The sequence below is a fragment of the Suillus clintonianus genome, assembly GCF_016758775.1.
Source record: "Suillus clintonianus strain FC179 chromosome Unknown DEU56scaffold_73, whole genome shotgun sequence".
Taxonomy (NCBI): Eukaryota; Fungi; Basidiomycota; class Agaricomycetes; order Boletales; family Suillaceae; genus Suillus; species Suillus clintonianus.
The window spans coordinates 1-25087 of record NW_024539297.1 but is presented as its reverse complement, the minus strand read 5'-3'; the positions used below and the strand labels follow the sequence as shown (position 1 = coordinate 25087).

Below are 25087 nucleotides of genomic sequence, written 5' to 3'. Positions count from 1 at the left end.
TGCCCGCCTCAACGACATGTGTATCAATGGTTGCGCGGCACTGTTATACTCTGAGATACTGACAAGTTCACGCATGTGGCCTTGTGCCATTTTTTCCACACACAACCTCCCGCGTATCCAATACAACGCGTCGGATGAGATACTATGGCGGAATACTGCGTGGACGTCCTTTTGGGAAAAAGATGTTTGGATCTTACCTATTCACCGTCCCTCACCAGTCGGACACTGGGTACTCTGCGCAATATATATCCCAACTAAAGAGCTCCACCTCTTTGACAGCCTGGCTGAACGACGGCCGTGGAAAAATGATGTCGAATGCCGCCCTGCAAGAGGGCTTCGTAGAACTGGAACGTGTCATCAATGACCTCGCCCGCAACACGTCAATCCCCTCCCCCCAAATTATTTCATTGTGGAACAAGAGTCACGCACGCACTGTCAACAACGTGAACCACTGGAACGCATACACCAATTACTTCAAAAATAACCTCAAGCAGGAGCTTAGCAGGCTCGGAGACAAGGCCCCAGAGGCTCCCAGCACACCAAGTGAGTATCTATCTCTTCCACAGATGTTGTTATGCTAACATCGTGACATAAAGGTGCCAGCGTGCGCCGCAAGTGCTACGATGCTTTCAAAAAATCATTCCCAAACGACTGGCAGGATATTCTCGAGATTTATGGTGAGACTGCGTTATTCCTCGGTGGACCTCAGACAGTTTCCACACGGGGACAGGAGTTCCAAAAATTTACGAAGAAGCTCTCTGGATTAGTACGTACAATGATGTTCTCTTACTGCCATGTCTCTGAAGGCATATAGATGGACACCGGAGCGGCCCGTTTCGGCTTCGAGGCTGCACTTGTAGCCTGCGGCAAAGTCGTCAATCAAGACGGTTCTTTGGGCATGGCCCATACAACATCTGGAGCTGGCGACGTAAGTGTTTTTTAAAGTCACTTGCACATTATCTGATATCTCTTTCAGTTTTGGTTGTCACAGTGCAAGGCTGACGAAGATACCATCATCGGCCATTTGAAAGCGCAAGTATAGTGAGTGCTCTTGTGGATCTTTTGCGGATTGAGTTCTCATTCAAACCCCAGTAACCTTGCATCTCTGGCTGTGGTCGAAGAGGCCTTTGAGGACAAGGTTGTGGAGGTCCAGGGCAACGCCCGCGTGGCTTCAAAACCCCCTGCAGAATGTATCGACATCGCAAAGAATGGACTCAAGTGGATTAAGGACGAGATATCTCGTCAAATCGGTATGTTTAATGTATTGGGTTTATCGGTATGCTGACGGCGAGGAACAGACATCCACGGTGGCAAACTATCATCCCTCAAGATTTTTCCATGGAAGACGCTGCCATGGCTATCCGGACGATGTGCTCCTCCCCGGCGGGGTTCATTCCAATGCCAATAAAGGAATTGCGAACTTGACTCTCAAGGAGATCAGCACCATCGTCGTGGCATTGCAGGCTGGCACTATGCACGTCACAAAGGTTTCAGGAGCCAAGCAAGGTATGTTTATTATGATCATCCTAGCCTCCAGTCTCACCACTGATCATTTCGCACAGCTAAACTTGTGACTTCTGAAGTCCCAATACTGGTGGGTGCACCCCCTGCAGGAGATTCTGAGCACGCTGAGCGAAAGTGATTCCGTGTAGCCTGTTAGAGTAGACTACCGATCCGTATGAGTGCGAGTATAATAGCTCGTCCCAAGGGGATTGCTACTGAAGGAAGTCTTCGCAATAAATGCGAAGGAATCAATCCGACAGGCTTAAGATCTGTGCGGCGGACACACGGGTGAAGTCCGGTCTAAGGAAGGGAGTGTCCGGACGGAGGATGGTTCGTGTAGGACGGATATCTAGCGGTACGATGATCAAGGTGTCAAGGTGTCAAGGTCTCGAGGTGTCAAGGTTTCAAGGTCTCGAGGTAACGAGCTACCGGAAGTGGTCCGAGGTGCGGGAAGATGTCCGTTGCGACGCGGAAGACTAAGGGGACTTTCTTGATTACTTAGACTTAGATACAAATCCAAGGGAGCAAAAGGGAAGTGATATTGGTAGAATACGACGCAACTATTTATCAGAATCCGTAAGAACTCGGAATCCGCTAAGCGGCGGTAGCATCGGCGAGTCCGTAGCGCGGTAATATGTAAAGGACGGTAAGCGGCCTCATGTATGGGAAGTACAGGTAATACGGACTGCTGGTTGATTAGGGTGATAAAAAGAAGACAAATGACGCACCAATGGGGATGGATGGACATGGATAGGCAGGAACCAAGGGAGTCCGTTGTCGGTATCGTATCCGATAGGTGTCCGGACGGACGGATGCCAACGGAAGAGGCTGGATGGGTGGGGATGCTAATACCTGACCAGGTGGGCTCCGGATTGAACATAAGAGGTGATTGTGAGGCTAGCGCCGGAATGTTTGGTACAACGCTGCAGGACGTCACCTTTTTGCGAACGGCCAATCAGATCGCCGGGGGCTTCCCCACCAGAAACCGAGCATGGCTACTACAAGGATCAAAGGTAAATCTTCGAAGAAGGCATCAACGCTTCCTGCTTCCACAATATCTCTTTCGGAGGACGAGCCTCAGGCAGCTGATGATTCAGACGTGGACACCTCTCCCGTCCGCCCTACTGTCAAACCTCCCCCCTCCCGCGAGTTCATAGTAGTCCAGCGCCCAACGGGCCAGACGAAGGTGGAGAAGAAGGCTGACAAGAAGGTCGAGAAGAAGGTGGAGAAAAAGGCCGAGAAGAAGGTGGAGAAGAAGGTCGGCAAGGAGGTCATTTCCTTGATGTCTAGTGATGCTCGGTCTGGCTCAGAGGACCCGGACGAAGACATGGACAAAGGCCTGGATGACGCACCCAATGACGACTCGGATTACGAAGACAATGATTCCTCCAAGAAACAGAAGGTGAAATCAGAAGGCCCCTCTCGAGCATCCAAGAAGAGGGTCTCACCAACTGTCGCGCCTGTAGAAAGGGCTGTCCCAATGAGATTCATTTGATAGACTACCTGTATTTATTGTAAACTAACATAAGGTACGAATAGGTACGAAAACGATCATATGTAAGTGCGCGACATCGCGACATATGGTACCTGACTGCGCTCGAAATGACTATGAAACAAATAAATCCAACATCGAGGGCCAGAATCTGGAGAAATGGTGCAATGCAGCTTTGATAGATGCAATCAATGGGTACTCATCTGGTTTTGGTGTTCCTCTATTACCGCGGCTGATTCCATTTGCAATAGTTTCATTTTGAATGTGTTGGTTTGCTTGATGCACCCGAGGCAGATTGGTTCTGCAGTGATATATGCAGCAGTGGTACCAGCTCTCACAAGAAAAGAAAATGATTGTTTTTTAATAACGAAATGTCGCATCTGTTCGTCTGTACAATGCCTAGGATGTTCTGCAAGTGACACGCCCTTCAACCCCAGGGAAAACTGGACATATCCTAAACCGTTGGAATCGCGTGAAATATGACGAATTTGGGAGCAATATATTTCGCTATAGGAGACTCGCTGTGGAGACGAATAGAATATTTTGCATCCGTTGTGATCTTCTCAAGTATTGTAGGGTATATTGAAAATATTCATATCATATTTCACCACATTTCTTTCAGTTGCGTGTGTGAAATAAAATTGGTTGTATTCACGTGAATTGTACTATAATCTACTGATACAATTGCTTCAATATGCGACCAGAAAGCACGATAATGATGCGAAACACGACAGATCAACACGACAGCAGCAAATACAGCACAGTAACAAGGCTGGCAAGCGAGAGCGAACAAACACGGGGCAATGAGGCAGGCAAAAGCAGGCGAGCGAGAGCAGACGACTGTGAGGCAATGAGGCGAGCGAGAGCAGATGACTGTGGGGCAATGAGGCAGGCGAAATGAGGAAAGCAATAAGAATCCTGCTACAAGTGAACATAAGTTATTAAAAATGAGAGTGAAATCAAACTTACCACCGGTGGCTAGAGCCTAGCACAATCTCAGGATCATTGTAGTAAGCCTGTAGAGAAAAAAGTGAGGCAATACCATTTCCGAAAAGCAGCGACAACATACCTGAATCCACGGGCTCACTGTCAATAGAGGAAGGTGGCGGGGGCGGGACAAGCTGCGGGAAAGATGATGGTGGGGAAGAAGAACAGTACTTGGGGGGACTTCAATGAGATTACCCAAACATTTCAACTTCTGGGGTGCTACAAATTAGTAAGCTGTGTGACGACGAACGACGCGTGAAAACATCGACACTGTGCGTCGACAAAAAACGCGATCGACGACACGAGTAACGCGATGCAAATCGACGATGATGTAATGATTTTACGATGTGATCGGAGACGATACAGTGGCACTGAAGATTACACAATATTGTGGCATAAATAATATGTCTAAACAATATTTTGCACTATCCTAGCCGTTTTGGCCATGTCCAGTTTTCCCTGGGCTTCAACATCCATTGTCAGTACCGCAGAAATTACTATATTTGGCTCACCCCTAGAGCGTGGGAAGTTCCCACGGGAGGGGGGGAGGGTCTGTGAGGGCCTTAACGACGTAAGGTGGCCTCATGTACTTTTTTTCCCGAGCGGGTACCTCTTGCTGAGCCCCACATCTTCAAATCAGTATTTTATTGCCTGATAAATCACAGGCGTGTTCCAATCCCACGTCCCTACCCTACGAACAATGCGAGCAGAGCTCGACTCCCATTCACATCAACTGCATGATACATTCATGGTGGCACGTTTTGCATCGGTTTTCATTAGAATTGAGGGTGTCCGTTGGCAGCTGTATGGTAAGTGTGTTATCTGGCATCATGTCGACGCATATGAGGAGATCTATTAGTATAACCTGTACTACCGTATCACTGGTATTTTATTCAAGTCCCGCTCATCACTTCGAACATGACATCATATCCATCGACAGCAACGAATATCATCCCTCCATCTCATTTCGGTCATCTAAGCACTGGATGGTGGTGGTATATCTAGCACAAATATCATCGTCGTATGTCCACCAAGTTTCCCGCTCCCTCACATCCATCCTCTAACAGTATGACACTAGTCTCAGACGACCCTCATAATTGGCCACTCATCAACGATTTGCGTATTACCAGCTATTTCATAGGTTCGTGAAGAGCAGTCAGATTTAGGCGCTGATGTCTCGATCTGACCTTGATTGTGGTTTTCCAGTTGCTGCTGCTGTTGTAGTAGCGTATGATTGGGGTGAGCATCATAACATTAGAGAATTGCTGATTTCCTACAAGTATTTCCAGTCCTTACGTTCGGACAAGAGGTATGTTGATCCTATGACCGGGGCAGCCATCTCGCTAAGTTTTGTTTGTAGGTCGAACTGGTCTGGGTGAGCACGGTTCCACGTCAGAAGAACAATATTGATTTGCGACAGAGACAACGCTGGTCCCTGATGACCGTCCTCTATCTGAGTGTACGTAGTGTGCCTGTTGTGAATTTCTGCTGACTTGACAATATCCTAGGTGCACTATCTTGGATTATTCTTTGTCATGTATGTTCATAAGGCTTGACAATTGGTGTCGTGCTAATCTGCTATCTCTCACACTCAGCCTGCGCATACTGGGTATGTCTTCTCGCATTCACAGTGTTTGTTTCTTCTGACCAGTGGCATACAGACAGTGTTCCGACTATTTTGTTGACAGATGCAGTGAGTCTTCTGCACAGATGCCTGCTATTCCCATTCAATTAACCGCGACACCCTGTACTAGGGGTGAGTGTCATTCTTGACCAGCTTCTTCGTTTACTATCATGACTGCTACAGATGTGAGTCTGTTTGTGGTGTGTGATCCACCGACAGCCCATCACTAACCGTATTTCTCAGGCCGGATTGTGTACATCGTGTGGGATTTGACGTTTGTTGTGACAAATTCAATGCTGTGTAGTGAGTTGTACAGTTACGAGACCTATGATATTGACTTGACCGAAACATGTTGCAGTCATCATGATCACTCGGTTACATGCCATGTATCAACGATCCAGAAGGATCCTGATATTTCTCGTTGTCGTGTTCTTTGCTGTCAACATTTTCGACGTAGTGGCCAATGCAATAGTAACAAGGCATGCTTCAGGAGGTACACTTAATTGTGAATGAAACCCGTGCATGGCGCTCATTGATGAATACAAGAGGAAGTCATTCTCTCTGGCACCTATTTGTGCTTTATTAGCCTTGCGGGCAATTCCCGACTTCTGGTTTCCATTACTTGGATACTCAGCACTGTCTGGGAGGTCCTCGCACTGTGTCTCGCAATCTGGATTGCTGTAAAACACTTCCGTGAACTGCGACAACATTCGGCAGGAGGGATTATCGGGGACTGTTTCACGGTGTTGATCAAATCCCACGTGCTTTACTTTGCGAGGTGAGCTCATATTGTGAATATGGTTCCCTTTTCCGCTGAATGATTGAACGCGCTAGTTTTGTTGCCGTGTCTTGCGTCAGCCTCATTCTTGATTTTTCTCCAAAGATCTTAACGGTATGTCAATGTTTCACTGACCTCTGCATGCGACCGCAGTTCATCATTTCTATAGCACTCACCTTCCCTCAGTTTTGAGATTTTTATTGGGGTTTTTGAGGTTTTGCAAGTCATACAGTCCTTTGTGCTAGGACCACGCCTTATCCTTGGCGTTCGAGAATATCACGCTCGGCTCGTGGCTGACTCTGATGCAGCAACCAGCATGACCTCAATCGCTTTCCAGGAGCGCGTGCAAATATCGACAGGCAGTGGCGTGTAGCACGGGAGATGCCCAATGGAGTTAACGGTAATCTGGTGCTCTGCAGGGAGCAGGAGAATTAGCTTTTTTTCTTGATTTACAAGTTTCATCGTTGTACTTATTTATTTGGTGTTGCAGAGCGGATTTCAAGGAGATCTAGACATAGTCTTTGCAAATATTTATAATATGCATTCAAGTTATTTGGTCTGAAGAACGCTCAGGCTGAAAGAGACATGACGGGGTGTCGAGTCAGGCCGGGATAATCATTATGTAGTTCAAGAGATCAGCGTGGCGTAAATATTAATCTACGATCTTGACTGGAGACTAGATGGGCATGTCTGGCTGCAGACCCGTGCTGGAGAAGCTTGGCTGCAAGCTCATGGAACAAAAGACTTCTTGAAAACCGAAGCGGGGGAGGCCTGGCTGCAGATGTGGGGATTTGAAACATAATTAAACAAAATCTGCTGCGCTGTCTTGTTATCGCACAGATCTCTTGCTTTCATGTTCACTTGATCATTGTCAATGCTTCGTAGACGAGGTTCGGCATCATCGAACGCTTTGGTGGCACAAATGTTATGGTCTCTATGTATCATTCATACACAGCAGTCATATTTTCTCTGTTTTCGTCGTTCCAGGTCACTCGGGACTGGAAACATGCACCTTCAACTTATAAAATCAAGACAAGTCACACTTCCGTACGAACGAGTAGGCGTGATTTCTACCTTCAACAGACCAGTGGAATAATATTCACGGTAAAAATTAGATAGATCACATAAAATTCTGGGCCTTCTTTCCTTTGACATTCCCTGTGACCGTAGTCGTCTTACCCTTCTGACTCTGAGTCTTGGGCTTACTAGCCTAAAACAGCTTGTCAGCAGCGACCTCGTCCTCACCCTTTATCTTCTTCTTCTTCTTCTCGTCATCAGAAGCATCGACGACTTCATCGTCCGACTGATAGAGACATCAACGCACGGTGACGATCATGCTCAAGATGCTCACATCAAAGGTGTCTTCTAGATCAGGCGCTGGACCTCCTGCGAGTTTCTTGGGGACTTTCCCGAGGTCCGTTGTTTTATGGAATGGTATGGGATGATCCGTGCTGTTATACCTGGGCGCACTGTCAGCTACGAGCAGACATCGTCATGACATCCAATGAAAAGAGAGATGCTGAATTTCCACTCACCCGTGAATCAGAGCATCGACAAGATCAGCGTCAGATATAGAAGACGCGGCTTGATACTCATCAGCTCGAGCTGCTTCAACATCTTCGGTGGTCCTTCGAGGTTCCGTGCCTTGACAGGTTGAGTCTTCAAATAATTTTCCTGTCAAGAGGTTAAGTATTTTCGTAGCGCTCAGAAACAGTGTGTTTCACTTGAATGAAGAGCGGGACAAAGGAATGGTCGTGGAAGTACAATTCCATCTTGTCGCCTAGTGTCTCTCGATCGTTCGGGCCAAACACGTACGGACCAAGGATTTTGTATGTCACGTCGAAAGGCGTCAAGTGAGAACGACAACGACCATTGAAAACAAAGGCCAGCACCTCGAGACAATTGGGTGACTTGAGCTGAGGGACCTGTTTCAAACCTGGAGCAGACGGACCAGCCAATATCGCGGCTTTTGCAGCAGCCCAACTAAGTAATGAAGTTGAAAAACAGAAACGGAACACTGAGAATTTGCATACTTGAAAGGTTTGGAGGGCGGCTCCGCGTCCTCTTCTTTAGCCTTGCCTGTGCCTGTGCCTGTTGCTTTCGCTTTCTGTGGGGAACGTTTCTTGGGGGGCGGTTTTGCCTTTGGGGGAGGCTTAGTCTTGCCCTTCTTCTCAGGCTTGACGTCTTCCTCGTCCTCATAGTCGTCCTCACTCTCCTCTGCTTCTTCCTCGGAGGAGTTCACCACGAACTCATCTCCCTTTGATTTCCTCGATTTGATAGGCGCCTTTCCGTTCGTCTTGGCCTTGCTTGTCGATGTAGTTGCTTTCGACGTTGATACTGACGCAACCACCTTCGGTGCAGTCGTTCTTGAAGCCGATACTTCGGTGTAGCCACTTTTGAGGTTGGAGCCGAGGCAACTACTTTCGGTGCAGATTTCGCAGCGACGGCTGCTTTCTTCTTTGGCGGCGGCGACGCGACCGATTCGCCCTCCTCATCAGTCGAAATGACAACGATATTTTTTCGCTTGAGACTTTTTTTCTGTGGGATATCGTCACTGTCGATCATCATCGTATGGTCGGATTTTGTCCTTACCTTGTGCTAGGAGTTCGCAGAAGTCATGAATGGATTAAGGAAGGGCACTCACGGTATTACCTCCTCCAGTACTACTGTACCACCGAAGAAAGAGGGAAGGTCTCTTCCTGTTGCTGCAACGGTCTTTGAGGGCTTAGCGGGTGCCATGGTCGTCCGTGCTACAGCAGGGTGCGCGTGGTATAGTAGTTGTGTTCACACTGGAGCGCGGAAGCACATCGGGTCACAAATTTTCATAAACTAGCAGTTACGTATACCCGTGGCTCCACTCACTTGGTAGTAACATTGAACAACTTGTCCTACCAAACAGCTGGCTTCTGCCAAGCTTCTCCTTTAACTGAATTTCTTGCCAATCTGTGAACTACTAGATCTGTGGCCTTTGTGCCCGCGCCTCTCATTTCCGCTTTACGTTGAATCTCAACTTGTACATGTCTGCACACGGGCCACAAACATACGGGTTCCGTGAACCAGAATCACAAAGCACAACTTGCTAATGCCTATAACGAACTTGGGAAGGAGCTCTCCTCGAGCAAGATCAGGGCTGTAGGAAACTACACCCTTGGAAAGATCATCGGTGAGGGTATGTCTTCTGGCTCTCACTCCTGTTTTTCTCTCCCTGACACACTGGCGTACGGCAAGGTTCGCTTGGGCACTCACCGTCTCACCTCTACCAGAGTCGCCATAAAGCAAATACCAAAGGCAATGTCTTCTCTCCCTCACCCGCGAAATACACCACCACAGCCAACTTCACCACCCTCATGTCACTCAGATGTATGAAGTCATTGCCACCGAATCTCCATCTGGATCGTCACAGAACTCTGTTGTGGTGGCGAGCTGTTGTGATCATCTTGCTGTGAAAGGTCGCTCGTCCGAACACGAATCCAGTATCATTTTTGGTCAGCTCGCGCTTGCAGTTGCATATCTCCACGAGAAGGGCATCGTCCACCGAGATCTGAAGCTTGAAAATGTCTTACTTGATGAGCGCTGTCGCGTCAAACTTGGCGACTTTGGCTTTACTCGCGAGTATGATCGTGGCGTCTATATGGAGACTTTTTGCGGTAGTACCGGATATGCGGCCCCTGAGATGCTTCAAGGCAAGCGTTACCTCGGCCCAGGTGAGCTCGCTTACCTTGCTTTCTTTTATTGCAATTGTTAAATTTCAATGCCATCTTAGAGGTTGACGTTTGGTCCATGGGTGTGATTCTCTACTGTCTTCTAACTGGCACACTTCCGTTTGATGATGATGACGAAGCGGTCATGAAAGACAAGGTCATTCAAGGCAAATCTGAAGACCCTGAATGGCTGTCTACAGGTATATATTAATTTTGCGCTCTTCGGACGTGATTTACCAACAGTGGACATAGACGCCCGTGATCTGATCCGCAGCATTCTCGAGGTTGACCCTGCCAGCGTCTGACGATCCCACAAATTCTGGCCTCTTCCATGGTTTACATCCGCCCCTCCCGCCCCCGCCTCTGACCAAGTCCTCCTTGGTGTCAATAATGTTCCTGCATCCCCATCACATGCCCGTGATACCTTTATTCTCCCTGTGAAATCTGTCGTGAGCACCCAAACACAGGTGAACGACCTTTCTATTTCTCCGGCGACATCGACTACATCTGAATCCTTTGTTTCTGCATCATCTCATTTATCTCCACCGGTCCCTACAACTCCTGATGACACTCCTAAGGGCCCTTTCGATACTCAGGGAAACGGTAACCAAACCACGATACGGCCGCTGCTCGGCGTTCTCAGCATCTCAGCAAAGATAGTATGACTCGGCAGCCTGACACCGTCATCGAAGAGGAGCCTGAATCAGAGAACGTTGTACCATTCTCTGCAGGGTCGACTACAAACCTCGATCAGACCCCTAAGGCCCCCCCATATCCAACACGCACACCTGCACGTACAAAACGTCGCTCTGTGTCTTCTACCCTTTCTGATTCTGGCTCACCAACGCTGGACAAGCCACTGGCCCCTCTCCCGCCCCAAGATTTTGCATCACTGCTCAGCACTCCAGCTCCCATCATTTTCTCCACGCCCGTGGAACGCGACCTTCTCAATAGCCTCAGTCTACTCGGATTTGACACTAGTCAGATTGTGCATTCTGTTCTCACCGATGCATGCGACGCCGCAGGTGCTGTATGGTGGCATGGACTGGGTGGACGGTGGGGCTGTCACAAGCTCAGAACGAGCCAAAGATAATGCACTGGTGGAGCCTTACCTGCCGAAATCACGGCCTGCACTCTTGGGAATTGGAGCAAAGGAACAGAGGGTGTTGGATGACGGTAGTAAGAAGAAGAAACGGAGAGGGGATGAGAAGCGGTATATCCCGCTCGTGAGGCAGGAGAGTAGTAGGGAAGAAAGCAGGAATGGGAGTGCGACTGTTTCGCGGAGGGCTTTGCAGTCACCTGAGAGAAGGAGCAGAGGGGAGAGCAGTAGGAGGGATGATCGTGAGAGAAGAAAGGATGACGACCGTGATAGAAGGAGGGTTAATGATTATGACGGGTCTAGGAGAGCAAATGATCGCGATAGGCGACGAGACGATGACCGTGACGATCGGGGAGCAAGAGACAGGGATGACAGAAGAAAAAGAGACGATAGTAGAAGGGACAGCGACAGGGACAGGGATGTGGACAGACGGGACCGAGATTGCGATGCCAATAAACATCGTGACAGGGTCCGGGACCACGACGACCGCGATCGACGTAGAGACAGGGATAGAGTTGGGGAGAGCAGACGGGGAGGAAGGGACAAGCGAGATTAATCATGCTGGTATGGGTACCATCACGGATTTTCAAAAGCACTAGGACTGATGATCATTCTTCATTAGCTTAGGTTATGCTATATCATTGTATTGTATTATAGCGCTGCATGATACCTTGTGCCCCGTCTGATAGACCCTTGATTGCACTGACTTGGATCATATATCTTTTCGCACAGTCGATTTCATCGGAACGATGTTCGTTCATCCGCAACGGGGAAGTCATTGGGAGCATGTGGAATTGGCTGTTTCACTCGGACATCGCTTCAATCACCAACTGTATAGCAACGTACAAAGAATCACTGCACTCGTTAGGCGCGATCACTAGTTCCTTGGGTTCTCAGGAGGGATATACAATTAGAAATTGGAAGTCGAGATATACAGTCGACGTGAGGTACGAGCATGTAATTCTTTTCTGACTGGACACAAAACCAGCGCTGGAGGTCTCGGTCATTACCTTGGTGATCAACTGAAGGTGGGAAGTACTTGATTGCTTTGTGATGAGGAATCACGAACAGTTCTTAAAAATATGTTCTTTCATCTTTTGCAGTGTTCAAGTGTACATTTCCGCATGAGGAGATCTATTATATGGAACCTGTGTCGAGGGTAGATAGTGCCACTCCCGGGCCGAATCGGCCGACTAGCGCGCGCTGTGCGAATGTGGATTGCATGCAAAGAGAGTTTGGCATTGGCAAGTTGACTCGTTGAGTAACGTGCAAACTGATATACGAACAAGTTGAGTTGACACGTGGATGAGTTGACTCACTGAGTTGTCGAGTTTAAGTTGAGTTGGGAATTTCGAGTTACGTTTTTGTCCGCCACGGTCCGTCATAGTTTCCTGTATTGCGGCTCACTCTCATTTTCATTTGTACTAGTAGATGGTCCCACAACGACCTGAAGACTGGCATTCGGAATGACCCATTCGTCGCCCACCACTCCATCCCCAACCATCCACTTAGACGTATCACCCCCGCTACTTGCGTGGTGTCCTTGTGTTGCCCTCAAACATCACATTTCACAGATTTACTGTGAGTCACATCTTTGCATCGCGTTCCGTGTCATAGAACTCAAACGGGGGTGCAGTCTAGCTCGAGAGACTCATCTCCCGTATGAAGTCGAGGCAAACAGGCTTCGCGACCTGCTGATCACTACCGAAGATTCGCTGATTCAGTTCACGGCCTCAACACCCACCCTGCAGATATTCTGGCTTGTCCGTCATTGGAATCGGTATCTTCTCGGCTGCCTGATCCTGCAGAACTTCCCGACATTGGAGACGATACGGAGAGCGAGGATGATTATTGGTAAGTGTCCGGGTCTCCGTTAGACGAGGCTCTCACTCACGAGCGTTACAATTGCTTGTTTGCCTTGGATAGCCTTTCACCTGCATGTTTGCTAGCGCAGCGGCGTGATGGTGAATACCAGAGGGTCGCGTCAGATCACGATATCATTGCACGCGAAAAAGACGTTGCATCTGTTCGCAGCGTGATGCACATCGGGACCCTGGAACTGTGGTAATTAATTTTGAATATCAATGATTTCTGAGCGGTTTTCATTCATGCCTCAACGATATGTATGCATACGCAGATCCTGTTGCCTGTGATTGTACTTGGAATATACGTATCCGTTATGTATCATCCCTGACGGACGGCGACCAAGCATTTCTCTCAAGCCCCGCTGCTCCTCAATCTCCTCAAACGCCATGTCATCCTCATACCTCTCCCTTGTCTGCGTAACAATCACCTGCAAGACAGGTCTCTCCCTTCTGTTCATATACATACCGTCTACATCGCTAACAAAAGCCGAAGATGTGCGGAAACAACTGAGAGCTTGGAGCATCAGGCTCATGGGTCTCGAAGGGGTTAATAAAGCAAAAGACAAGGAATATGGAAAGTAAGATGGAGAGTGGGTGGTGGTGGGAGACGGCAAGCACGAGAACATTCATACAAGCACCATCTGCACGCGAGATGGCGTACAAGTAGGATCACGATGGAAATTGTGACTGAAATGAGGGCCGATGGTTGTGCGTGTGACATTGATGTCATCGCACAGTCGTATATATCAATTTGTTGAGTGGGCGATGGAAGGACGTCGACAGGTGTAGGAGAAGACGTGAGCGTATCCGTAGTAAAAGTAGAAGTGGAACTGGGTACGGATGAGCATGACGCCTCCGGGTCGTAACCTCCCTCCTCAACAGGAGCAGCTGCAACTTCATGGTCCAACCATGCACCCGCTCGGACGAGTAAACGCACACACGGGTGAGTCTTGACGTAAAGGTCCTGCCCCATTGTCAGTTTTGAAGCACCGTTTTTGAAAAGCGAGTTGAGTCTCTGAAAAAATGGAACAGAGGTGAGTGATAATCAGAAGACGTATGGAAATGAGATAAATAAAAAGACTGACTGTACTAGTGCGCCGCAGGCAGGAGTGCAAGTGAAATCATTGTGATTGCAATATTCTGCAGGACCTGTCCTGACCTGTCCGTCACAAGGGAGGGAGAAGCTGTCAGAATATGCAAGAATTAATGTTCCTACTTACTGACAACCCATCAGCCGTGTGGAGGAGCGAATGCATTCGAAAATATTCCTGTGGTGAGTGGAGGAAGCAATACAGCCAGACGTGCGAGCCGCGATGGTTAGTTTTGAACTTTGCTGGGCCAACAACTTACAAGAAGTCGAGTATTCGACCACTAGGAGAATACAAGCGCCATTGGATCAAATCTTGCATGTATACATATACGCGCGTCGATGCAGACAGGGATGATGAGACATGCGGTATCAAAACAAGATGGTTCGAAATATGGCAAAGTGAGTAGCTCGAATAAATAGAACAAGTCAACGAGAGGTGTAAAGGGATGCGACTCGTAAAGGACGAGAAAATGACAGACTAATGATGACCATCTGTGTATTCAGGAGACAGACAACCAATGAAGAGCCAGAAACGAGTCCAGAGTCCAACGTGTCTTATCGTTGCATGAATAGCATGTGTGGTAGACGAATTGGAGACAGGTGCCTGTGGTTGCGAAGATGGCTGTGTCTGAGTCGCACCATTGGATTGCTGCGTGGCATTGGACTTAAGAGGCCGTGAGCTCGTTTTCCGTTTCTCTCTTGCTGAAGCATTCCTCTGCACAGTGTCAGGAAGAGTCGGACATCTGAGAAGGATAAAATAACATACACGTTTTCCTTTTGCATACGGAACCTCAACAACTGCTGGGTTGCGCCCGTGCAACTCTATGCCTTCACAACCACGTCCGCGCCGCTTCAAAAGGTTTTGAGCCCAGTCGAGAGGAGAGAATGGTGAGGTATCATGTTCATCGGAGGGGCTGCGGTGGAATAAGCGGCTAAGAAGTGTGCTTCCTTGCGGTGCTGAGGCGTGGAGGCGGCTTCGTGGAGAGAACTGAGACCACAGAGTCAGGATAAAACTCGAAGTGATACTAACAACGTACATGAGAATGATCTGGTGGGACATCAAAAAAGCCCGGGGGTACCCGATGGGCAGGTCGTGAAGCATTTTCCTAGAGTGTATATATTTGAACGCAATGAAATATGTTTATTTAGACGGTGTCACGTACACGGAGTGCCGACTTGTTGGCCTGGCAGAGCGCGTTCAGTTGTGAGAATGTAATGAATGCCTGTCGACTCACAAGCTTTGGGTCCAATAGAAGTTTGTCGAGGCCAGCTTCTTTAAGAATGGCAGCAACATCCCATGTGTATGCGTTATTGTCCATGGAGCCAGTTGCTAGTAGTTTTCCACGCATGGAAAACGAGACGCAGAAAACATGAGATGCATGCTGGAGTGGAGAACCGATGGGCTGGCCGTTGTCGAGGTCCCACAATCGCGCTGTGAAGTCGTATGATGCGCTTGCGAGAATGCGGCCATTTGGAGATATTGCAATGCCATAGACAAAACCGGTGTGCGCATCGAAAACTGCGATCTTCTTCCAAGTTTTTGTATTCCATGTTCGAATCGTGTAATCGGCTGACCCGGAGATGAGCGTTTTTCCATCCGCGGTCCAAGCCAGGCACCGCACCGAATTTGTGTGTCCTTTGAGAGTTGCGACAAGCTCGCCTGTCTTCGCATTCCAGATTTTAATTGAGGACTCGGGATCATCTTCCTTCCAGGGCCATGTAGGTGTATCACGCCCACCAGTTGCAATCATGGTGGTGTCCGGCGAATAGACGACTGCGTACACTCGTGCATGTCCTGTCTTGATTGGCCCGGGTTCCAGGATTGTCTCTCCGCTCTCCACCTCCCACTGCCTCGCTGTCCCATCCCAAGATCCACTCAGTACCTGCTGACCATTTCGACTCCAACAGACAGACCACACTAGCTCTGTGTGCCCCGTCCATTTTGCGATCACCTTGCCTGTCTCGATGCTCCACAACCTCACTCCACCGTTGTCACTCCCGCTAACCACTTTCTTCCCATCCGGAGACAACGCTATACTCTTCACTTCACTCTTTCCGTCCCGCCAGTCTTTCCCTATCTGTTTCCCGCTCTTCGAGTTCCATACCCGCAGCGAGCCGTCATTTGAAGAAGTAATGACCCGCTGTCCGCCAAGTAGGTGTATGGCGCCCGAGACCCATTGCTTGTGTCCTTCAAATTTCTGGCGAGGCGTTATTGCTGACATCTCTTTCTTTTCAGTGGTGAGTGAAGACATATTCTAGAATTTCAACTACCAAGTGAAGCGCCGTCTCAGCTTCCACCCATCAAATTCAACATTCATCACTTACCGAGGACAACAGCGACGGGCGGATAGTAGGGGATAATGGGCGTTTCGGTCAAGTCAAGAATTGAGTTCACCGCTCCCTGGTACGTTTAACATGCCTTATCATCGTGTTCACAGCTTATATACAACATCGGCTGTGCAGCTGAAGCGCCCAAGCCTCATTTGTCGGTGTCTACCAGGTTATATCCCACGAAGCCTCGTTCCATGATTAACTAGTTCTCGACAACTAGATCAGACCCGGGCTGTTCGCTGTGAAGCGTTCTCGTGCATCCTCGACATCTCCTGCTGTTTCATACTAGGAAGATGGGTTAGCATTCCAGTGAGTTACATTGCCTATGTGCTAGCGTCCCTATGCGCTTCGTTCTCCTCTTCCAATTCTGTCGGATGTTGCCTGTCTGCACCACTGGGACTTACGATCTCTGCGTCCATGCTCTTCCAGTCACGCATTCTACGATCATCGGGAGGTAAACCACTCGTTCTTCATTGCTACGAGTCGCACTTCCATTCTCATTCTTCAGGACTGCACGTCAGCAGCAACCTGGTTACCCAAGTGCGCGAGATTAAATATGGACGTCATTCAAAGCCATCCAGCAAATGCAGGTTCACCTTGTAGGATCTTCTTTCGTCATGAAGCCGCTGTTTGCGAGATCCGATGCACTGTGTCTGCTGCGTTCTGGCGAATGGTATTCAATCATCGATGAGACGGGTGTGGAATGCAGACGCGCAAAGATTGCCAACGCATGCATTGAGAGTTCGTTGTCATTTGTAAAGTGATAGACATTCTCTCAAACTTCTCTGCTTTTTTTCTGGTCTTGTGCAAACCGAAATTAAGTGCTCACGTATCATAATTTGATAAGAGGGGGTTAGGAAGCCGCGGAGATAGAAGTTGTGCAGAAGCGAACAGCCTCGATGATGATCCTGGGCGTCTATAGAGTCACGAGGTAGGTCAATGCATCAGCAAGCCACAATCCCTCAGGCTTCCAGACTGCCTCGATCGTACTCAACACCATCAACCTCCAGAAGATGTCTCAGCTCATTCCAAGCACCACGCCCTTCCGAACTTTCAAAGATCATACAAAAGCTATACGCGCTGTAGTAGTTTTCTCTGATAGACAACGTATGGTGACGGGCTCGTTTGACAAGACACTTTGTCTGTGGGATTTGAGGACAGGTGCCATGTTGAAGAAGATGGAGGGGCATCGCGATAGGGTGACAGCATTGGCGGTCTCACGAGAAGAGCAATTGATAGCAAGCGGTGATCAGATCGGAGAGATCATCATCTGGGATGGAGAAACAGGCGAACCTTTCACCAAACCCATCAAAGCCCACTCTCGTCGAATCTACGCGTTAGACTTTTCCCACGATGAAACAATACTGGCCAGTGGTTCAGAAGACAAAACAACCAAGTTGTGGTCCACAACGACATGGCGGCTACAAGGAAGAGCAATCGAGCATAGAGATTGTGTCCGCTGTGTTCAATTTTCGCCTTCTGGCGAGTATCTTGCGATTGCAACATACGACGATATCCAAATTTTTGCTTCATCCACGAGGGATTGCGTCGCAACCTTCAAGGGTCAGATTCCAGACAATTTTTCACTCGCATGGACGCTTGATGGCACGCGCCTTCTCACAGCGGGAGATAAACAGGATCCGACCATACGGGAATGGGATACATTGACCTGGAAGCAGATCGGTGATCCCTGGACAGGCCACACTGCCGATATTTCCTCCATTGCGATTCATCCCGCGGGCACACTCGTCGCTTCCGCATCTTATGACAAGCATGTTCGTCTCTGGCGGCTCTCAGATCGACGAACAATCGCCATCTTCCAGCACTCGGGCTGGGTGGGGTGTGTCACTTTCTCTATAGACGGCAAGCGCATCCTCAGCGGAGGCTCCGACCATATGATCTCAGGGTGGGCAGTACCCGAGGACGCTTGGCCGGAAACAGCTCTCAAGAAACTTGAATCAAATGTATTGTCTTGTCAATTTCTTGCTCCTTCGCCATCTCATATCACATCTTTTTGAATGAAAAGGTTCGAGTCTTCGTAAACCGCCGTATGGCCAAGTCGGAAACAATGCTGTGGGAGGATGTGCTTCTCGACGCGCAAGAGGTACGATGGCATCTACTCAGGCAGTTTCATCACCAATGCTCACTTTGGTGACACATAGATCATCGAACTCAACCCTTTGTCTCATGTTGGATACCGATTGAAGCATACAGCGCTTCATGGCGCACAACGCTACGATGATGCTATCGAGGCCTTCAGGATGATGCTCGAAAAATTAGACAGCGCTCCCGATATGCAGATGCGAAGTAAGCATTAAGTGATGCGCTATCTAGATGCTCAACTCTTTTCACAGAGCTGCGTGAGCAGTATGTCAGTCCTTCCGAAGCAGAAGGTGTTATTCGAAAGGTCATTAACGTTCAGCTTGACACCACCCCACTTCGTCTGCTCGACACCACCACCGGGCGTTTATGTGATCGAGAAGCGCAGATTAGCGCCTTCAAAACGACCATAGCGTACAATGAACTTCTGTTATCGATTATGAAACATGCAGACCTCCCAATGGAGAGCATCACAGTCGTGGTAGCGACATACTTCGGTTGTGTCATGTTATCTCATCGATGGGAAGGAAAGGAGCCGCTGCTGCATGACATCAAGGATGAGGCCGTGTACGAGTTGAAAGCAGCTGGCGGTTTCACGAAGTTGCAGTCATTCTGCAAACAAGTTCGGAAGGCTGGGTTTCACTGGGCGTGGGTCGATTCGTGTTGCATCGACCAGAACAACAATGTCGAGCTCCAAAAATCACTCAACTCCATGTTTGCCTGGTACTACCATGCAGCGCTCACGATCGTTTACCTGTCGGATGTTCCGCCTTCGTCTAAGTCTGGTGCACTGGCGAAGAGCGCTTGGAACACCCGAGGATGGACTGTCCCAGAATTTCTCGCTCCTAAAGTCATTCTCTTCTACCAACAGGATTGGACTCTTTATCTCGACGACGGCTCCTATAACCACAAGGAGTCTGTCGAGATCATGCGTGAGTTGGAGGATGCGACGGGCATAGACGCACGGGCCCTCGTTGCCTTCCAACCGGGGATGAGAGACGCCCGAGATAAACTCCGATGGGCGTCTATGCGTGTCACTACTGTGGCTGAAGACATCGCGTACTCGCTTTTCGGTATGTTCGGCATCCAACTACCTATACTTTATGGCGAGAACAAGCAAAACGCGCTCGGGCGGCTCCTGCAGGAGATCGTCGCTCGGTCGGGCGACATCACTGCTCTGGACTGGGTCGGACAACCATCCTCGTTCAACAGTTGTCTTCCGTCTGATATCATTTCCTACGCAGCTCCGCCATGCGCCCTCCCATCGTTGTCTGAAGGCCAGATTCAGAGAGCGGTCTCTTCGCTGCGACATACTGTAGCCGTGGATCAGGCTTTGAAATTGTATGAGCAGCTTGAGCAGCTGAGAGCTCCCCGCTTTGCGAACTGCAGACTTCGTCTGCCTTGCATCACATTTCCCGTCACAGAAGTCAGGCGGAGGCAGGGTCTAGCCCAGGAAGCTTATTTCACGTATGGAGTCAAGGCAGATGGGCTTCATGACCTGTCGATCACCACCGAGGAGACATTAGTTCAATTTTCGTGGGCGAGGCCCACTCGACAGACATTCCTGCTTGTCCGTCTTTGGGACCGTCGTCTCCTCGAGCTGCCTGATTTCGCAGAGCAGCCTTTCTACGACGATGCAGTAGACTGGGCCGAACCCGAGCCTCCGTCAGATCACTCGCCCAGAGGAGCTTCTGCCAAACAGAAGCGGATTGATTGGGAATCGAACGTGCGAGCAATGCGATTGATCGTTCGCCTTGGACAACCGTTCAGCGCATTTTTGCTCGCACAGCAGCGCGGCGGAGAATACAAGAGAATCGCGTCGGATCACGATATCATTGCACAAGTCAAAGACACGACTTCTGTTCACAACATGATGGACATCAGGACCCTAGAAATATTGTAGCTGTATGTTTTTCTTTTCAAGACTAGAGATCTCGGAGCAGTCCTCGTTATTAACTTTACGACATATTCATCAGACTATCCGACACAAATTTGTGTGTACCAGTTGGGAGGAAAATGGGTTTTTTTATAGTACGATCTCCCGCCAACTCGATCTGAATCTGGAGATGATATCCAACCACAATTAAAGATTTCTGGAAAAACTGACTGATACATGCTGAAATTGAAACAGTAAGTCATGATAAGAATGCCATCGGATACATATTGTTAAAGATACATAATAGTTCATTCAGGGCCAGCACCAGCACCAGCATCGTCTGGAGCGAATCCTTCGGATGTCGACCCCTGCAGCCATGTTAGGGCTCCTGGTAGGAAAGTTATCTCCTCGTGCTACCATTATCATGACACATGTGTACGTGGTTGTAATCACCTGCTGCATGTCTAGGTGGCACCCACACCACAATCACAGTAAGCACCACGACAGCACAATACTATGAGATCCTTAGCTCTCACCACGATCAACCGTGCCTGCTCCCTCGGAACCACCGCCCTCTTCCCTCTCCGTATCTCAAACTCAAATTCTGTCCCATCGAGTTGCGCGTACGACGGCCGAGGCCCGTTGCAAAGCTCGTGCATAGATTGTGCGTGGGATATCTGCACACACATTGTAGGTAGGTCGTCAGCACGACCGACGTCAGCACAAAAGAATGTGTTCACAGACCTTTTGACTCATAATAACCAAGACTTTTTGAATGATTCTATATCATGTATCGGTTATTTTCTCGATTGGACGATCCAACCTTCGAAGAATACCACCAGTCCCTGTAGCTATGATGCATCAAGTATGCTAATTAGCCTGTTTTTCCAACTTCTTTGATGCATTAGAACATGCTAAGTAGCAGACTATGCCACACTGCCACTACAGAGCTACATGTTCGCATTTTTAGCCCACTACCGTGGGAACTCCTCCGCAACACCCAAAACATAGCCCATTTGGGGTATTCTCCCAAATATCAACCTTTCCCACACCCTCCCCATCAATCCCTGGCTCCCCACCACACCACAATTAGATATAGCTTCTAGTTAAGTAGTAGTATAGGTTATATACATACCATAGAACATAATAAACCGCTTTTTCTCTTTATTTTTGTACCAATACCTGCTACAGAGCCTCTGTGAGTGTGACCTAATAGAAAACATATCAAAAACTGTTTCGCATTTTTGCCCCTCTGGTACTGGGGTACTATAGAGTGTTTATAATATGTTTATAAATATATATGTACCTATCCTAGCCCTCACCTTACCCCCTAGAGCGTCCTACATCATGTACTGTGCTGTACTAGCATAAAATAGAAAATAGCTACGGAAATTTTGAGCTTTGGGTATATAGACTTGGAAATATGATCCCCAACATCCCTTCAATAGTATACACAACATATCAGGAGCATAGGGCAACAGGATCAGTCCCTGTGGTGCTATGTGCTTACCCTCTCCTGGTGGTTCAACCCCTGGGAGAATTGTTCCTGCACCTCCAGCCCTCCAGGATGGTAGGGCACCTGTTCCTATTGATATATAGAGTATACAAATCACATAGATACATGACAATAGCAACAAAAACCTTCTGTAGAGTGGAACATCTCCTCCTGGCTAAACTACTGCATAATTTCGCACTTTTGAGGTTTTTCATCATATTATCATTGCACAAACTATCCAAACTGTTTATATTTAACTTCTAGTACATATATTAAGTCGTTCTATGGCAAGGATCAGACAGGAATATGTCAGGGTATTGATATCAGGGGTATGTCAGGGAGATTTACTGATAAGTGATCTAGGGTCTCATGAGGATACACCTGTGTAATCAGCCACTTGCTATATAATGAGCCTATATACATGATACCACCTCTGAATTTGTAGAAAGATCCATTCATAACTGAGTGAGTGATAAGCAAAGTAAATATATGATTGTGGTCTGACCATATATGTAATAGGAAAAATACATGAATACACTAATATCTAGGTCGAAGATTTTGTCAAAAATGAGCTAAATAGAATGTAGACTACCCAAATATCCTGTACTACATGATATTCTAAGAGTGAGAGTAATGTGGAAGTGTTGTAATGTCAAAGTGTTGTTGCAGCAATACAGTCCTACCACTGACTTGATGTGTAGACTGCAACAACAACATGTTCGATGTTTAGACTTTTGAATTTCCCACGGTCTTTTTCATATCTACTGGGCTCCTCTGCTCTTATGTCTTGATGGATCCTTCCAATACTCGAGGACTGTGTTTCCCAGTATGTATAGTGTATACTGTGATAGTCCGATGATAATATATCATCCTATATATGTCGCACAGTCCTAATCAGTGAAAATAGGAGATATATTCTTGATATCAATTCTCTGACATATTACTGTGAGATCCTTGCCAAGAGAAGACTTTATATATGTACCAGAAGGTAATTATAAACAGTTTGGATGGTTTGTGCAATGGTAAGACCTCAAAAGTGCGAAAATATGCAGTAGTATAGCCAGGAGGAGATATTTCATTCTAGACAAGGTTTCTGTTGCTATTGTCATGCATCTATGTGATTTGTATACTCTATATATCAATAGGAACAGGTGCCCTACCATCCTGGAGGGCTGGAGGTGCAGGAACAATTTTCCCAGGGGTTGAACCACCAGGAGAGGGTAAGCACATAGCACCACAGGGACTGATCCTGTTGCCCTATGCTCCTGATATGTTGTGTATACTATTGAAGGGATGTTGGGGATCATATTTCCAAGTCTATATACCCAAAGCTCAAAATTTCCGTAGCTATTTTCTATTTTATGCTAGTACAGCACAGTACATGATGTAGGACGCTCTAGGGGGTAAGGTGAGGGCTGGGATGGGTACATATATATTTATAAACATATTATAAACACTCTAGAGTACCCCAGTACCAGAGGGGCAAAAATGCGAAACAGTTTTTGATATGTGTTCTATCATGTCACACTTGCATGGGCTCTGTAGCAGGTATTGGTACAAAAATACAGAGAAAAAGCGGTCTATTATGTTCTACTATGTGTATATAACCTATAATACTACTTAATTACAAGCTGTATCTAATTGTGGTGTGGTGGTGAGCCAGGGATGGATGGGGAGGGTGTGGGAAAGGTTGATATTGTGGAGAATACCCCAAATGGGCTATGTTTTGGATGTTGCGGAGGAGTTCCCACGGTAGTGGGCTAAAAATGCGAATGGAGGATCTTGCATTGTGATCCACCATGATCATCCACCACTGCTCGTTATCATAGTTGATGCATCATCAAAATCTGCTAGTTAGCCTGTTTTGATGCATCATTATGACAGTATAGCCTGAGAATACACCAAAAGGCTTGTGTTGGAACTTGGCAAGGCCGCTCATTTCATATGCTGACGATATATAAAAATATATCAATTCCATCCAGTCTTTCTAAACTCCTGATCAGCGATTTTAAGAGCAACACAAATGATACGCTGCTTTTGATCGACGTCATGTGGAGGGCTGAGCCCATCGAGGAGGACGTAGGAATTGGACATCGGGCCCACCTCAGGCAGGACTTTTCGGTGCCTATAAGGGGTCTATGAGACCCGGTTTCTATGATATGGGAAACCCATCTGCAAGACCCACCCTCCCCCCATCTAATAATAGCTTACATTTACTTTTAGCCCCTGCACCTCCAGCGACCCTCCCACGGGCCTACAGCACCTCCCGCTGACCTCCCGTACCTGATTTTGTAGCTCCAGCGGTGTGCATGATAGTCTTGTAGGGTCGCCTGGTAGGCCCGGGAGGTACTGTTGGTAGGTTTGAGTCTATTTATGTATCATAACTGATAGTAATCGAAGTACTTGGCATTGTCTGGCGTCTGCATAGTCTTTGTGCACATGCACGTTGACGTGTCCTTCTCGCCATGGCTCCAACTAAATCCCTCAACACTCGTAACGCTCAGCTTGTTTCCTTTGGCCTTGGGCAACACTTCGTAAGCCCAAGGAAAGCCAGAGATAAGAGGAAAACTCAAGTACTTGTTGAGTTGCCTGGCGCAGAACTCAAGCGCCGTCGTCTGCTTGCTCAAATGCAACAAATCTTGGATCACGCACCCTCCCAAACGACGCCTTCTCGTACCGTGTTGGGTGGCCACGCTGGTGAAGTCGCCGACATAAACATGTTTGATGACTCGGATTTCACAGGCATCAATGTTGAAATGCCAGAGGAAATATTTTCTACTAGGCATGCAGACTCGGGGGGCGATCTACACAATCGGCGTGTTCTCCCCGATAACCCAACCAATATATTATACGCTAATTGGCAAAAGCTCATACCCACCCTTGTGGACCCGCAGTTGAAGTATTACGCCCGAACTATTGGCCAAGGCTTGGAGAAGACTAACCAAGTGATCTCAGCGTGCGCAACTCTCTCTTGCACACGGAAAAAGACCAATTTATTGTGCCTATTCTTCGACACTAAGTACTCATACTTTCGGCCCATCGGATGATCTAACGAGTGCAAAACATATCAACAGGATTTGAATCAATTGATGTACTGAGCTGTGAATGCTCCAGCATTCCACAGGTCCTCCTTCATCATGGGCTGT

The 25087-nt window shown here is 48.0% G+C and overlaps 6 protein-coding genes across 6 annotated transcripts; 3 read left to right on the top strand and 3 right to left on the bottom strand.

Moving 5' to 3' along the window:
- Window positions 1-182: 182 nt before the first annotated feature.
- Window positions 183-943, top strand: DEU56DRAFT_742428 (uncharacterized protein; the record flags this gene model as incomplete). The annotated part of the gene is made up of 3 exons (XM_041348933.1): window positions 183-547; window positions 604-766; window positions 815-943. The coding sequence occupies 3 exons, from the start codon at window positions 183-185 to the stop codon at window positions 941-943; spliced, it is 657 nt and encodes a 218-aa protein (XP_041205267.1).
- A 6531-nt stretch (window positions 944-7474) lies between these two features.
- DEU56DRAFT_820594 (uncharacterized protein) lies at window positions 7475-8178 on the bottom strand. Its single transcript, XM_041354084.1, has 3 exons — window positions 8109-8178; window positions 7920-8058; window positions 7475-7844 (listed from the first exon to the last, which is right to left on the bottom strand). Exons 1-2 carry the CDS (start codon window positions 8154-8156, stop codon window positions 7927-7929), a joined length of 180 nt encoding a protein of 59 aa, XP_041205266.1. The 5' UTR covers window positions 8157-8178; the 3' UTR covers window positions 7475-7844; window positions 7920-7926.
- Window positions 8179-9257: 1079 nt separating this feature from the next.
- DEU56DRAFT_982742 (uncharacterized protein) lies at window positions 9258-11783 on the top strand (the record flags this gene model as incomplete). The annotated part of the gene is made up of 8 exons (XM_041359910.1): window positions 9258-9355; window positions 9445-9553; window positions 9613-10088; window positions 10148-10285; window positions 10458-10688; window positions 10742-11073; window positions 11111-11426; window positions 11488-11783. The coding sequence occupies exons 3-8, from the start codon at window positions 9743-9745 to the stop codon at window positions 11781-11783; spliced, it is 1659 nt and encodes a 552-aa protein (XP_041205265.1). The 5' UTR covers window positions 9258-9355; window positions 9445-9553; window positions 9613-9742.
- Window positions 11784-13119: 1336 nt separating this feature from the next.
- Window positions 13120-13584, bottom strand: DEU56DRAFT_820586 (uncharacterized protein; the record flags this gene model as incomplete). The annotated part of the gene is given in 2 exon segments (XM_041354083.1): window positions 13120-13324; window positions 13344-13584. Coding segments are annotated over 2 exon segments (275 nt in total), but the record flags the coding sequence as incomplete, so codon positions are not given.
- Window positions 13585-20754: 7170 nt separating this feature from the next.
- Window positions 20755-22159, bottom strand: DEU56DRAFT_758650 (uncharacterized protein; the record flags this gene model as incomplete). Its single annotated transcript, XM_041350252.1, has 8 exons — window positions 20755-20859; window positions 20983-21123; window positions 21191-21227; window positions 21425-21548; window positions 21582-21628; window positions 21774-21808; window positions 21957-22031; window positions 22088-22159. The coding sequence occupies 8 exons, from the start codon at window positions 22157-22159 to the stop codon at window positions 20755-20757; spliced, it is 636 nt and encodes a 211-aa protein (XP_041205263.1).
- Window positions 22160-24757: 2598 nt separating this feature from the next.
- On the top strand, window positions 24758-24952 carry DEU56DRAFT_694079 (uncharacterized protein; the record flags this gene model as incomplete). Its single annotated transcript, XM_041347190.1, has 1 exon — window positions 24758-24952. A coding segment is annotated over one exon (195 nt), but the record flags the coding sequence as incomplete, so codon positions are not given.
- Window positions 24953-25087: the final 135 nt, after the last annotated feature.

Coding starts and splice junctions, on each gene's coding strand:
- DEU56DRAFT_820594 (XM_041354084.1), bottom strand. CDS start 8,156: ATGGAATTGTACTTCCACGACCATTCCTTTGTCCCGCTCTTCATTCAA. Junction 8,059..8,108: donor TTGTCCCGCTCTTCATTCAA/GTGAAACACACT, acceptor ACCTCTTGACAG/GAAAATTATTTGAAGACTCA.